Below are 14,496 nucleotides of genomic sequence, written 5' to 3'. Positions count from 1 at the left end.
CATACACTAACAGCTCGCACATTCACAAACGTTAACTGTCTCGCACACATACACTAACAGCTCGCACATTCACAAACGTTAACTGTCTCGCTCACATACACTGCTACCAGCTCGCACACACACACACACACACACACACACAGACGTTTATCTCTCACATACACAAGACTAAAGTTGAACACACACACACAGTACTAAGACTCGTTTTTTGAATGTGTGAGAGCGAGACTTTTTTTGAATGTGTGAGAGTTGTCACGGAAGAGGCGGGGCATAATTTTTGGATCAAACTGCGCATGCGTAGATCCTAAACTATAATTTTCCATTTTTGACTCACTGTATGTTGTATTACTTAGTATATTTGTGTTTTTAAATATATATAAATATATTGAAACTATCTTTCAATAGCTACCTTATATTAAACTATGTTAAGGACAAATGTCAAACATAGTGCAAATATTTTGAAAACAAAGTAAAAGATCTTGCAGGTATATTAATCTCCTTCCTCCTTCATCAGAAATGAAAAATTATAAATGCACACTATGTGTTGGGAACCTGTGTTTGTTGACTGACTTTTATTTGTCAGGCTTACGAGACAAAAGCTGAAAAAAGATCGATTTTCTTCGCTTTCAAAATAACACAAAACAGCGAAAAAAGACCTCCACACCGGACCTCGTTTATTTATGTATGTATTTTTATTTTGATAGCTGCCGATTAAACTGAAAGTTACACATTGATATGATCATATGAGTAGTTTTTACCGAGAAATCGATCAGAAGCGCCGTGAAAATGGTCAGATTCACCGGATCCACGTCTCTGGCTGCAATGCGCGCTCCCGTCACAGGGGGAACAGATTTTCACGGGGGAACAGAATTTCTCACAAGACCTCTTAATAATTCCTGTAATGCTGGCACCCAGTGGACAGATTGTACTACAGCAATTTTGCTATTTTTAATCAATCAATCAAATTCATTTATTTCTATAGCACATTTAATCTACAAGAAAATTAAACGTTCTATATATATTTAAAATATATATAGCACAAATATACTAAGTAATAGAACATACAGTGAGTCAACAATCGAAACTTAAGGTTTAGGATCTACGCATGCGCAGTTTGATCCAAAAATTATGCCCCGCCTCTTCCGTGACAACTCTCACACATTCAAAAAAAAGTCTCGCTCTCACACATTCAAAAAACGAGTCTTAGTACTGTGTGTGTGTGTTCAACTTTAGTCTTGTGTATGTGAGAGATAAACGTCTGTGTGTGTGTGTGTGTGTGCGTGTGTGTGTGTGTGCGAGCTGGTAGCAGTGTATGTGAGCGAGACAGTTAACGTTTGTGAATGTGCGAGCTGTTAGTAGTGTATGTGTGCGAGACAGTTAACGTTTGTGAATGTACGAGCTGTTAGTGTATGTGTGCGAGAAAGTTAACGTTTGTGAATGTGCGAGCTGTTAGTGTATGTGTGCGAGACAGTTAACGTTTGTGAATGTGCGAGCTGGTAGCAGTGTATGTGAGCGAGACAGTTAACGTTTGTGAATGTGCGAGCTGTTAGTAGTGTATGTGTGCGAGACAGTTAACGTTTGTGAATGTGCGAGCTGTTAGTAGTGTATGTGTGCGAGAAAGTTAACGTTTGTGTGTGTGACATTTTAGTATTTTTTTAGTGTGCGTGGCTATTTTTTTGGAGTGTGCGAGAGTTTCTGGTAGTGTGTGAGAGACAAAACGTAATTTTTGGAGTGTGCGAGAGTTTCTGGTAGTGTGTGAGAGACGAAACGTAATTTTTTTGAGTATGCGAGGCAACTTTTTTGGAGTATGCGAGAGTTTCTGGTAGTGTGTGAGAGACGAAACGTAATTTTTTTGAGTATGCGAGGCTACTTTTTTGGAGTATGCGAGACTTTTTGGTAGTGTGTGAGAGACAAAACGTAAATTTTGTCCTAAACGGCCCCTCATATTCCTGCAGAGGGACTGCAGTCACCAGTTACCCTCCAACTGCTGTGAGTTCATGACTGCAGTAAGTTCTGTACATTTGGTGACTAAAATCAGAGAAAGTGTTTAAATCTAAAAGTAACTTTGGCCGCTTTTCAACTTGTGGCCTGCATAGCTCAGTAAAACTGCTCTGAAATATAAAAGCAAAGCTCATGTTTTAATTTTAACCTTGTTTAAAATCTTGAATTATTCTTTAATCAATTCCTGTTCAACAATTCAAGTTTTTTCCTTGTCTGACATCTTTTTGTCCTTTTTTATTTTAATTAAAATAATGTCTAATCCTACCTCTATTTGTTTCCTTCTTCAGGACAACACTTTGTTGTAAAAACTGTCCTCTTTTGTCTGTTTTTTTTTTTTTTTTTTTAAATCTTTGAGCTTTTATAGAGATGATCGTCAAGGACGGGAATCTTCATTTAACGTTTCTATTCTGATTATTCTATTCTGGAATTCATTAAAAAATATTTTTTATTTTTTCTGGCAAATTTTTGACTTTTCAAACTCAGGCATTTTCTTGATTTTTCTAGAACATTTCTGAGGTTGTTTTTTTTTTTTGGCAGAAATTGACTCTTTTCCATTGTTCTATTTAAAATGATTTTTAGCTGTTCTCGTGTTGCTGAACATCTTTCCTGCTAAAATCGTTTTCTCTCTCCATGAGAAGTAGAGCCAGAAACTCAGCAGCAATCACATAAAAATTACTTTTTACCAGAAACCAGACAGCGATTAAAGACTAGCATGATGTCCTGTCACGAACAGCAGCTCAGACTTTGACACGCACGACTTCACTTCCTGTTCTGTGTCCCCAAGTGGCCGAACCATGATACCAACTTATGAAACCTGGGGAAATATGAGAATGAGGCATTTCCAGAGCAGAATCATCTCACAACCACGAAGAAATAAAGCAGGTTCACTTCACGTGTCATTACAAAGATAAAATAAGTGATAATTTTTTTGTAAAGAACATAAAAAAACAATAATAAACCATTAAAATGACATAAAAATTGCAGCCATTCTCAATTTCTGTTTCTGGTGTTTGTTACACATTTTAGCACCAAAATACCATAAATAGGCCACAAAATTGTAGATTTTGTAGTTTAATAGAAGTTCTAATTATTCACAAAGTCATACAAGTATATTTAGCTAAATCATGTAATATTTAGACTGCTGAACACAACAGGTATTGACAAAGTCTTACTACACATAAATTATTTCAGCACCACGTCTAGAAAATTTTCTCTGTAAGCAGATCTTTTTTACAAAAATAATGTGTGTAAAATTAAGCAAACTGTGACTGAAAACATTGATCAAAGATGGTTTTATACCTCCAAATGTTTTCATAATGACAGCAGCACACAGCTGCAGCTTAATGCCGAAAACAGATAAAGACAGATTTACATTTGAAATATGATAAAATGTTTATTTCACACCAGCTAAATGATTGTATCTGTAAAGCTTAAAGTGGACCTATTATGCAAAACTGACATTTTGCATGTTTTTGTTCCTCCATTTGGTCTCAACTGCTTCTCTGCAGGCGCTGTACAATGGCTGCTGGAAAAGACCATCCAGAAACCACTTGCTGCAATCATGCTGATTGTGCAGGAGGCTCTACTTCTGCTTTTCAAAGATGTACGGTTGTATAATTGCTCATCTGTTGAGTTAGAGGGCGTGGCCAGCAGCAGCTGATTTGGATTGAAAGTGACAAGACGCCCTAAAACAGCTTAACATACGCAGACCAAAATGACCAGAATCTCATACTCTAAGAATGATTTTGTTTTGTATCACCCGTAGAGTTCTCCTAATCTGTTCAAGGAAACACAACAGGTCACTTGTACACATTTAATTGGCCTTACTTTCTAAAGAAGTAGTCCTAATTTTTTTTTGAGTATCTATATTCTACATGAATTACCTGGAAAAAAAATCCAAAAGTTACATTTTAATAGAAACTACATTATTTTTACACTAAACAGATTTAAAATTTCACTTATACCTGAACTGGTTTTGTTGTTGAGCTGCTTTTGCTACAGATGGCTGCATCCTGGGTGCAGACATGAGCATTATCACAGATCCTTCCTCCATAGTCCAAATTTTCTGAATAAAGCAATATTTAACAATATTGCTTTATTATTAAAATCAATAAAGCATATTTATTGCTTTTAATAAAGCAATAAATATGCTTTATTGTCCACTTTTGGACAATAAAGCACATTTATATTCTATTCAAAGCTGTGAAAACAACACTGTATTTGTCTCTCTATTTATAAATATCTACTTGTTTTCTGGTGAACATGTTTTAGGAAGATTAAAAACAAACATGTGACCAAAAAAAACTGGGCGCATGCATAACTTGAAGTGAAAGTCGACTTCATCTGCGCCGAGCAGATCACAGGAAGGCTCTCCACATAAGTGATCAAAGTCAGAATGAATGTTTTTAAGGTGTTTGAACTTATTTAATCTACACTGAAAAACATGCCAGCAGCTTCGTAGCATCTTTAAACGTATTTTCAACAGGAAGAAGTACCTCTGGTAGCCTTACACATTGCTACAGTAAGAAATCTTACTGTAGCAATGTGTGGAACTTTTTTCAGAAGAATTCAACTCGTTTGTGGCGTTTATGGAAATCACGGTATCTGGTTTCGAAACGTCAGATTTTTGCAGATGATGTGGTTCTGTTCACACCTTCAGTCCGTGACCTTCAGGGTTCGCTGTAGTGGTTTGCACACGTATGATGCCAGCCAATAGGAGTTTATTAATGCAAAGCTTCGCAAAAGTGCTTTCAGAGCAAATGCCAGCCTGTCGCCTCCAAAAATAATTTTGAGCATTTTTATGCTTTTCTTTTTGCACACTTCAGTGCATTTCATCAGGTTTTTAACCATTGTGTGTAGAAATGGGGCCCAACCGACCCCAAACACGTAAAACTTGTATCATTTTCCATAGTCCTCTATGCTTGCCTCCGTCCTCGGACGCACATGGGTTAAGTGAGAGAGAGAAACTAGATGGTGACTAATTGTGAAATCGAAATTAAATTTGTTTCTCACATATTTAAAAAAAATAAAAGTAATTCGCATTCACCCCCCATTAAATCTCAAACATGCAAACAACACGTTTCTTCACATCTAAGTCATTTCCAAAACACCAAACTTTGTGTTGATGTTTGGAGGCTACAGACTCTAAAATCCCCTGAAACGAAGTGAGTGACCTAATATTTAAACAGTTAAGGTCAGAAATCAAACAAAACTCTGAATATTGCCACAGAAAGTACCACAGTAAAACATAATAAGACTATCATTCTTCCCAAAAGAAGCAAAGACAAAGTCTCCTTAAAGTTTGGTCAGTAAACTTCATTTTAAATACTGAATTGTTTTATTTAGTTTTATTTTACTGAACAAGTCCTGACTTGTAGTGCGGCATTCAAAATTGTTATTTGAGTAATGAAGGTCAAACAGTTTTACTTTCACAAGTGGAGCATTGCAGCTTTCGTCATTATGCTCCACTGGATGCATGAAACTTTAAACTTGTTTTGGGTTTATTTTAAATCTAACAGCCACAGAGACAAAAAGTAAGAAAAAAGAAACAGAGAAAAGTGGGGACTATCATAGGTCAAAACAAAATAACCTAAAATTAAGCAAATAAAGAAGCCTGGTATTTACTGTATATCCAAAACTTTAAAGGGATTTTTATGACAATGCATCAGGGCCGTCGTAGACAGAAAAAAAGGAGAAAATTTTCACCAAAAACTCAGAGAAACTCAGAAATTTTCTAGAAAACTTGGAAATTTTTGACATTTGAAATTCACAATTTTCACATTTTTTGTAGAAAATTTCTGATATTAGTCGAAAAAAAAATTTCAGCAAAGTTGGCTTTTCAGTAAAAATTAAGTTTTACGTTTTGTTAAAACTCGGTTATGAAAACACAAATACATTCTGTTGTACTTCATGTTAATTTTTACCGATTACAAATTAAAAATCTCCGTCTGCAGGTCGTATTGAATTCAGTTTAAAGGCTATAATAATCTTTTTTCGGCTGCTAAATCTCTTCTCCGTGTCTCCACCCAACAGAAAGGCTTAAAGGCACATTTAAAAGGAAAGCATAAGAGGAAGTGTGTGCGCTTTGTCACTGCAGAAGTGTGAAACGATCATCTCCCGCCGCGCAGTCATGGCTTTCACAAAGACCTACACTGGAGGCATGGTGAGACTTTAACCCACGTTCAAAATAACGCTGATTAATTCATCATTTAGCGTATATTTAAGTGTTTTTTTTATTTCCAGATAGTGGATTCATTTTATAATTTAAGTCGATTTACCTGAATTCTTATATTTTAATGTTAAAACCAATACAGATTTTTAAACTGGAAACCCAATATTTGTATTTTTCTTCTTTATTTTGCAACTGCAATGCATTATTTCTTGCTTGTTTGTTATTTTCTCCTTTAAATTGCCCTGTTACTTAAATGTGTTAAGTAAACCTAGACAGGAAAGATGTATGCAACATATGGGATTTATTCAAATTAGGTGTGCACTGCTTGCTTCCTGTTATTTAACCAAGCAACCAGAAAAGAAGAACTTTTCCAAAGCATGTTGAATATTTAAAAGAAATGTGCTGAGGGGCTGATTTCTCTGATATAGCAGAGAAAGAGGAAATAATGCACATAATCAGATTTATTTATATGCGTTTACACATTATTGCGTATAAAATGGATGCTGTTTGTTGTCATTTGCAGCTATATGAATTAACCAAATTAAAAGTAGCAGCCAAAATTGTAAAGATCAAGTTAAGATGAACCGATTATATTTTATTCATTTTTTAGTTGACAAAGATTTCAAATCTTTGATGTTTTTTAATGTAACTTTATAAGGAATTCAGTTTATTTAAATAGCACCAATTTACAACAAACGTCGTCTTAATAAAAACTCAACTTTAAACTGGAAGTTTGAGAAAAAGCAGACAGAAAAAGTAGAGAAGTACTGACACAGACATAAGTCATTTAATCTAGGAGAAAAACCTAGCTAAACTAGAGTAACCATGGCAACCATAGCAACAAGTAGCCTTTTTAGTAATATTGTCAAAAAGAGAGAAAAGGTAAACCATAATGATACAAATCTCAGATGAAGTATAATTTATATGGAGAGAAAAACCAGAGGTTAACTGCAAAAGTGGAGAGTAGTAGGAGAATGTAGTAGATGAAAAGTGATGAGTATTTATGTCAAGGTGTTTCCACGCCTGATATTCCGGTATATTTGGTTCGATTGGGGACCAAAGTCGCAACATTTGTTACATTTTCAGCTGTAGCGGTTCCTTTTCACAATGCACTGAGTTAAACGAAAAAAATCGTTTGAAAAACTTGTTCCCCTCCTCGCCTTTGGAGGCGCTGCACCAAGAACCACCAAAAGAAACGACAGGAAAACGTCTGAAGACACTGAGCGCAACTTCCTTCTTTATGAAATGTAAACAAACAAAAGATGAAGTGGCATGCGGTTGACTAGCTAGGCTAGCACATTTGTTTTGGTTATATTTACCCAGAATGCCCTATGCTGTAGTCCACTTCCTGCTTTTGGAGTGATTTTGGTCCGCTTGGCGTTCACATATGCATTTGAACTGCACCAGAGTTCACATCAACCGAACCGAGACCAAGGTTTGTAGGCAGACCAGAGTTCATTGTTTTGGTCCACATCAGAGTTTGGTTGCGCATTCATACCTCCATAAATGAACTGGACTTTCTAGACAAACGAACTACAGTTTGATTAAAGCGGACTAAACAGGACTGGTATGAACGCAGCCTTCGAAACTTTAGGAACCACCGATAAACCTGCAGTCTGACAGCATCATTCTCTGTTAGGAACGGATGGACCAATCACATCTCCAATATCTGATGAAGTTTGATTATTACGGGCGAAGAATAATAATTTCAAAATACTCTGGATTTTGGATCAACAGTTGGCGTGTGACTAAATTTTGTGGATTTCCCGATAGTAATAAATTATAAGCGTTCAGACTTGATATACACTGCAAAAACACAAAATCGTTTGGACTACTTTCCAAAGAAAATATCTCAGTAAAAGATATATACAAAATACAAAACTAGCTTAAAAGTAACTTTTCAGCGAGATATAAGAGCTTGTTTTAAGTCAATAATATCTTTATATTGATGAAAAAGTTCTAGTTCCAGTGGCAGATTATTTAATTTATAAAAAGACATTTTTCCCATGTTGCAAGTGGAATATTCTAACAGTGGAACTAAGACATTTCCATCAATACTAAGGAATTATTTAATTAAAACAAGCTCCTATATCTGGCTAAAAAGCTATTTGTAAGTCAGTTTTGTCTTATTACAAGTATATTAAGACATTTGCACTAAAACAAAATTAAAAATTCTTGTTAATATTTTGTGTTTTTGAAGCAAGTGAATCCATTGCAGATGATTACAGGAAGTAGTTCTCCTTTAGATGCTATGGATGTTTTGCTACTCAAAATAGCTCTTTAAAGAGGAAGTGGAAACAATCTGGCACATTCAGAGCTTCCGGAACCGATTCGACTGAGAAGACTGCAGGGTTCAAGTCTGTTTATCTGTTACGTAATGACTCTTATTCCACTGCTGTGTCATAACAAAATTCTCTGTGTTCTTTATTTCACAGGACACAGACTATGAATATTACAGCTATGACAATAACACAGGTAATAAAGAAGACTTCACCTGCGATAACGAAGTGTTGGTGTTCCAAGACTTTTACTCCGTGTTCAGCCCGGTCCTCAACAGCCTCATCTTCTTCCTGGGTTTGGTCGGAAATGGCCTGATGGTCACCATCCTCCTGAAGCGTCACCGCCGGCTGCGCATCACTGAGATCTACCTGCTGCACCTCGCCCTGGCCGACCTCATACTGATATTCACGCTGCCTTTCAACGTGGTCGAAAGCGTCGCCGGATGGCTGTTCGGGGAGTTTTTCTGCATGCTCTATGGCGTGTTGAGAAACATGTACCTCCTGTGTGGGAGTTTCCTCCTGGCTTGCATTGGATTCGATCGGTATCTGGCCATCGTCCACGCAATCCCCAGCATGCAAAGTCGACGCCCAAAAAGAGTGCACCTGACCTGCGCTTCACTTTGGCTCATCTGTTTCCTGTTGTCACTGCCCAACGCCGTCTTTCTCTCCGTCAAGTCAGAAAAAAACGACTCCTTGCTCGAGTGCGATTATTATCGTTATGAAATCAATGCGCAAAACTGGGTTCTGGCCAACAGGTTCTTGCATCATGTGACCTTTTTCTTCTCTCTGGCTGTCATGTGTTACTGTTACACTGCACTTGTAATCACTTTGTTCAAGAGTCAGAAAAGCCAAGCAAAGAAGGGAGCCATTCGGCTGGCCTTGCTCGTCACCATTGTGTTTTGTGTCTGCTGGCTACCCAACAACATCACCTCGCTGATGAAAACTCTCGCTGAACTGGAAGTCGTAACGAGTGACACCTGCTGGCCAAAACAAGTCCTAGCTCAAGCTCATACTGTGACAGAGAGTCTGGGTGTCTCACACTGCTGCCTCAACCCGTTCCTGTACGCGTTTGTTGGGGTGCAGTTTCGTAACGAGCTTTTGCATCTTCTGTGTCGTCTGGGCTGCAGCCGCTTTTGCCTGCGATTTATCAAAGCTCAAAATTATGGAAGACCGTCTGTTTCTGATGGAACGACATCGAACAGCATGGTCATGTACTGACTAACAACTCAGAGTCTAAAGTGCTATCCAATAGGGATGGACCAATAAATCAAGAACAATATATATCTCAATATCAATAGATAATACGTCTGAATGTTAGCTCAACCTCTGACGGCTAGCTAAGTAAGGTTGGTGGTAGACCTGTCACAATAACAAATTGTCCCAGAAGTTATTGTGATAAATGACAATATTGTTGTTTGATTCAATTTTCAACTAATATAATAATGCAAGAACACATTCTCAAAGATCAATATACTTGGAAAGCTAATGAATATTTACACTGGAACTGGAAGACATTTTGAATATCGAAAATAAATAAACAAAACAACAGAAACAACAAATAAAATGAATTATGAAGTATTTGTAAGCAAAATTATCCTTAAAATAAAGGTCTAGCTGAGACCAAAGCACCAGACTGAATACTTACCATCTAGTTATTGGTAGAAAAAGAGAGAAAAGATAAAAACAATAAATCATGCAAATGGAAATTATTGACAGTGTTTTAATTTATCATGCGATTAATTGATTTATTGGTTACTGTGACATCTGTGCCATCAACTAATTAATTGACTCTCTGATTACCTAATAAAAACCGGTTAACTAGCACTGTGTCTCAGCTGCTTAAAACTGAACAGGAAACGTTACGCCACCAGTTTGGAAGTATTTCGAATATTTAAAACAAAAACAAAAAATCAATAATAATTCCCGAAGTCGATTCATATGAACCACTTTTCCTGATAAGTTTTCGGCCATGTTGTCCAGCCCTATGCTACAATTCACAATTTCAGTCGAGCGTACTAATTTCCTACGCGGTGTCTAATCCTTACCCAGAGCGCAAGCATTTTCCTCCACGTCTTTTTCGTTCCTCTGAAAGTCGTTGATGTATCATCCAAGTTGCTGTCTCTTCCGTGAGAAACGCTTCAAAATTTGACGTCATTTTCCCACAAGATGGCGCCGATTCTCAACCTTATCAGCTCAGTGTCACATTCAAAACAGTTCGATTTGAACAGTTTCCCGCCGAGCAGTTCACAGTGCGACACCGAACGTCCAGTTTGAGTCCGTGTCGAGCATGCGCAGACCTCCGCGGAGTGAAGTACGCTAGTGTACGTATGGCTTTACATATGGGGCCCATAAAGGGCACGAAATGGAAAGGGAAACAGGAATTGGCATTGTATGTAAAATTACGTACACAGCGGACCCCCGCCTATTTGCCGAAAATCTTAATATTAGGAACAAAATGCAAACTCTCCAGAAATTTTGAGATTAATCTAAGAAATTTATTGGAAAAAAAACATGAAAATTTCTGAAAAGTTGCAAATTTGCTTGTGGAAAAACAAAACAAACAACTCAACTTTTGAGATTAATCTCAGAAGTTTTCTAGAAGAAAACATGGAAATTTCATGAGCTTCAAAATGTAAGTCTTTGAATTTAGAAACTCAGAAATTTCTAAAAATAAATAAAAACATTTCTCAGATTAATCTAAAAAAACATTTTCTAGCAAATTTGTAACTTCTTAAAGTCAGAAATTTCTATGTTTTTTTTCTTCAAAAATTTCTAAAGTTAGTCTTGAACTCATCTCCTTAGCATGAACAGACTACTTAGTAAACCATTTCATAATTATTTTAGCATGTCAGAATTTAAATAGCACTGAAAATTAAGTTAGTCGATTCACAATGTTAATTTGTTATGTGCTCTGTATTTATTTTATAGATTCAGGTTGGTCTGTCCCTTGGTGCTACTTTTTTCTAACCATGTTTTCCAATTATTCCATGTTTTCAGTCTAATAATTTCATGAATTATTGAAATTCTCCTTAAAATGCTTTTATGTGACATTTGACTGTAGATTGTTTTCTGAAAATGTACTTTAATGTAGTTGACCTTGTTTTTTATTCCTTTGGATTGGTTGGTTGACTGTACAACCAACTGCTTGAAGGTTTTTATTTTAATTACCAAATGTCCCCAGAATAGAACATTGGACATTAAGCTCAATTTGTGTGAAAAGGTCAGCTACAAATACATCTCAAAAGGTACAACAATATTTTTTAAGTAATGCCATATTAAAGGGTTAACATTAGGGCTGCAAAATATATCATTGCTAGTATTGGTAATTTTTTACATATAAGTTTGATAAAAAAAAATAAATAAATAAAAAAGATTTGATCATGTGATGCAGCAAAGGATTGTGGGGAATTTAATTTAAGTCAGTGGTGTGGTCTCTTTTTCACAGTGTGTGAAAAAGGTAGAAAAATGTATGATATTGGTAGACATCAGTTATTGGCAATAACATATATATATATATCAATATACTCAACATTTCCTGTTTCTGTCTTCACAATCTTGTATTTACTGTATGGATAAAAGGTATCCAGCTGTAATGAACTGTATTATTTGCTTGTATTGTAGCTAAACAAAGTTTTTTGTATATGTATGTATATGACAAATAAATGTTGCCTAAAGAAATAAACACAATAACCAAATTAACTCCAGAGATTATTATTCTATTTGTAGACTTCTATTAAAACACAGACAGAACAACTTCAAACAATCACACATTGCATCTTATATACAGCAAGTATATATTATATATTTATATATAATTTATTTTCACAATTTTTTTTAATTGGAGAAAAAAAATAAATCAATGATATTAAAACAAATAGAAATTTGAGGCACTCCTCTCGACCGTCACCAAGCAAATACACAGATTTTGTCGAAATTTACACAATTTACAGTATTTTTATTATTTAGAAAATGGCTTCAAATTTATAGAACAGTGTTACAGTGCTTTGAAATTTTTACATTTCTTAAAATCAGCTTCAACCCAGAAAACTTGGAGATTATCACTCAGACATATACGGGATTAACACCAGAGTGAAGTTGGCCCCCCAACCGTCTTCATATGAAATGAGGTTGGTGTCAAAAGTTTGTGCAGCAAAATTTAAAAAATATTAAATGTTTGCAGAGGTCAAAGATCGAGCACAAAAAAACAAATAAATCATTATCAACTGTGCTAAATATTTTAGCTGCACAAGCATAGCACAGTTAATTTGTATCAATTTCATTTGATTTTGTAAATGTAGACTGGCTGGTTGACCTTTGATGACCTCTGGAAACATTTATGAATATCTTTAAAATGTCAGAATGAGCCGTTTTAGGGCCTCCCTCACTTTAAATCCAAATAAGCTGCTGTAGTTTCTGGATGGCAAGTCAACAACAAAACATTCGTCTTTTCCAAACGCGCTGGAGCTCAGCTTGGGTTGCTAGGTGACGGGCGGAATTCTGCTGGGGTTGCTAGGCAATGGGGCTGGGCTTCTCTGGGGTTGCTAAGTAACGGGGCAGTGCCTGCTGATTTGTGACTTTATATTCCAGAGATTTTTCAACCAGCTAATTTTCCAAACACATGAACTTAAAATACATTAACGTATTCCCAAAAAGCAGCTGGATGTTGTTGTTTTTAGTGTTTGGGCTGATTTTAGAAGTACAAACTCAGAAGAAAAAAATGAAAAAGTGCAAAATGTGAATTTTATCTACCATGTCTCCTTTAATATCTTTAAAAACAGCATAAACAAAAATGTTTGCTGCACAAATGTTTGACACAAATTTTGCTTAATCTGAAGAAGATGTGGAGGAAGGAACTTCACTCAGGTGGGAACAACAGTACACAAAAACCGGACGTGTTGGGAAGTTTGTGTAAGTACGAAGCCGGGTCAGAAAGGCATATTGGCCATGCCGCCGGAGCCGTAGCCGATCGGACTGTCCAGAGACATCCCCCGCTGCCGGAGTGGCTGCTGCTGCCCCATCATGGCCGCCTGGGGGTGGGGCGGCCCCACCATGGGCCGCTGGTGTCCAAACGGCTCCCCCGGGATCGGCATGCTCCTCTGTTTCGCCTGCATCATCATAATGTTCTGCTGCGCCATCAAGCTGTGCGGGTGCTGCTGCGGCGGCATCATGCCGGGGTATGGCCCCGACGGATGGTGGAGGAGATTGTTGGCCATCATGGCCGGCTGCTGCTGCGGCGGCATCATTCCTGTCCTTCCCATCATGTGTCCCGGCGGACACATGGCGCCGCCGCCGGACATCACCACCCTCGACCCGCCCATACCCTGTCGGATCCCTCCGTGCGAAGGGTGGGGAGGCAGCTGCTGCTCCGCCATGCTCTGCAGGCTGGCTAGATGCGGGTTGCATGACGCACCGCCACCACCGCCTCCGCCATGTTGGGAAAGCTGCTTGAGCAGCTGCTGTGGAGTATGCTGCTGGTGCGGGTTCTGATGAGGCTCGCTTTTGGGGAAGTACTGCAGCGTGCTGCTAGGCTTGTCGGACGGAATGATGCGCGACAGATCAAACTCTGGGATCCCCGTCTGCGTCGGCCGAATCACCTCGCTCAGATCCGGGCCGTCGCCCAGAGGCAGCGGCGGGAAGGAGTCGGGCGGGTGCGGCGCGCGCTGCTGATGGTGGCCTTTGCTGAGCATCTGCAGCTGCTGATGCGGCAGGATGTCGTCGCTGGACTGGGGGAAGTTTGGCGGCATTCCTCCGATCGGAGAGTGCATGGGCGGCTGCATGCGAGGAAAACCCCCCGACAGCGGCGACGCGCTGCTGGGGCCCATCCCGTCAGGCGCGCCGCCTCCCATGATGACCGAACTCATGGCCGGCATGCCCAGTTCAGGCCCAGGGGCATCATGGGACAGATGCTGCTGGCCTTGGCTGACCAGACCCATTGGGCTCTGAGGCTCGTTCTGGGGTCCGATGGAGCCTTGACAGTTCAGCATCTGAGACATCTGGGCGTTCGCCATATTTCCTGGAGAGGAAGAGGAGAAAACATGGAGGACA

The 14,496-nt window shown here is 38.3% G+C and overlaps 2 protein-coding genes across 4 annotated transcripts in view; one reads left to right on the top strand and one right to left on the bottom strand.

Annotated features, from left to right (window-relative positions):
• The first annotated feature begins 6,098 nt into the window (after positions 1-6,098).
• cxcr5 (C-X-C motif chemokine receptor 5) lies at positions 6,099-12,150 on the top strand. Its single transcript, XM_015009832.2, has 2 exons — positions 6,099-6,163; positions 8,608-12,150. Exons 1-2 carry the CDS (start codon positions 6,131-6,133, stop codon positions 9,667-9,669), a joined length of 1,095 nt encoding a protein of 364 aa, XP_014865318.2. The 5' UTR covers positions 6,099-6,130; the 3' UTR covers positions 9,670-12,150.
• bcl9l (bcl9 like) overlaps positions 12,147-14,496 on the bottom strand; it is a 49,312-nt gene continuing 46,962 nt past the window's right edge. For all 3 annotated transcript variants that reach the window (XM_088011647.1, XM_015010488.2, XM_015010496.2), the window contains one exon: positions 12,147-14,464. In XM_088011647.1, coding sequence (XP_087867773.1) covers positions 13,377-14,464 — 1,088 coding nt within the window. In that variant the 3' untranslated portion in view covers positions 12,147-13,376. The remainder of the gene's footprint in view (positions 14,465-14,496) is intronic.

Source organism: Poecilia mexicana, unplaced genomic scaffold (genome assembly GCF_051168715.1).
Source record: "Poecilia mexicana isolate PSO_F unplaced genomic scaffold, ASM5116871v1 scaffold_13, whole genome shotgun sequence".
In the NCBI taxonomy this organism is placed as follows: domain Eukaryota; kingdom Metazoa; phylum Chordata; class Actinopteri; order Cyprinodontiformes; family Poeciliidae; genus Poecilia; species Poecilia mexicana.
The sequence above is the reverse complement of the archived record's forward strand: the minus strand, read 5'-3'. Positions and strand labels throughout refer to the sequence as shown.

Bases quoted from the DNA above. Each gene is read 5' to 3' on its own strand.
- cxcr5 (XM_015009832.2), top strand. From the start codon at position 6,131: ATGGCTTTCACAAAGACCTACACTGGAGGCATG. The intron at 6,164-8,607 runs GTGAGACTTTAA...TTTATTTCACAG, and splicing joins AGACCTACACTGGAGGCATG to GACACAGACTATGAATATTA.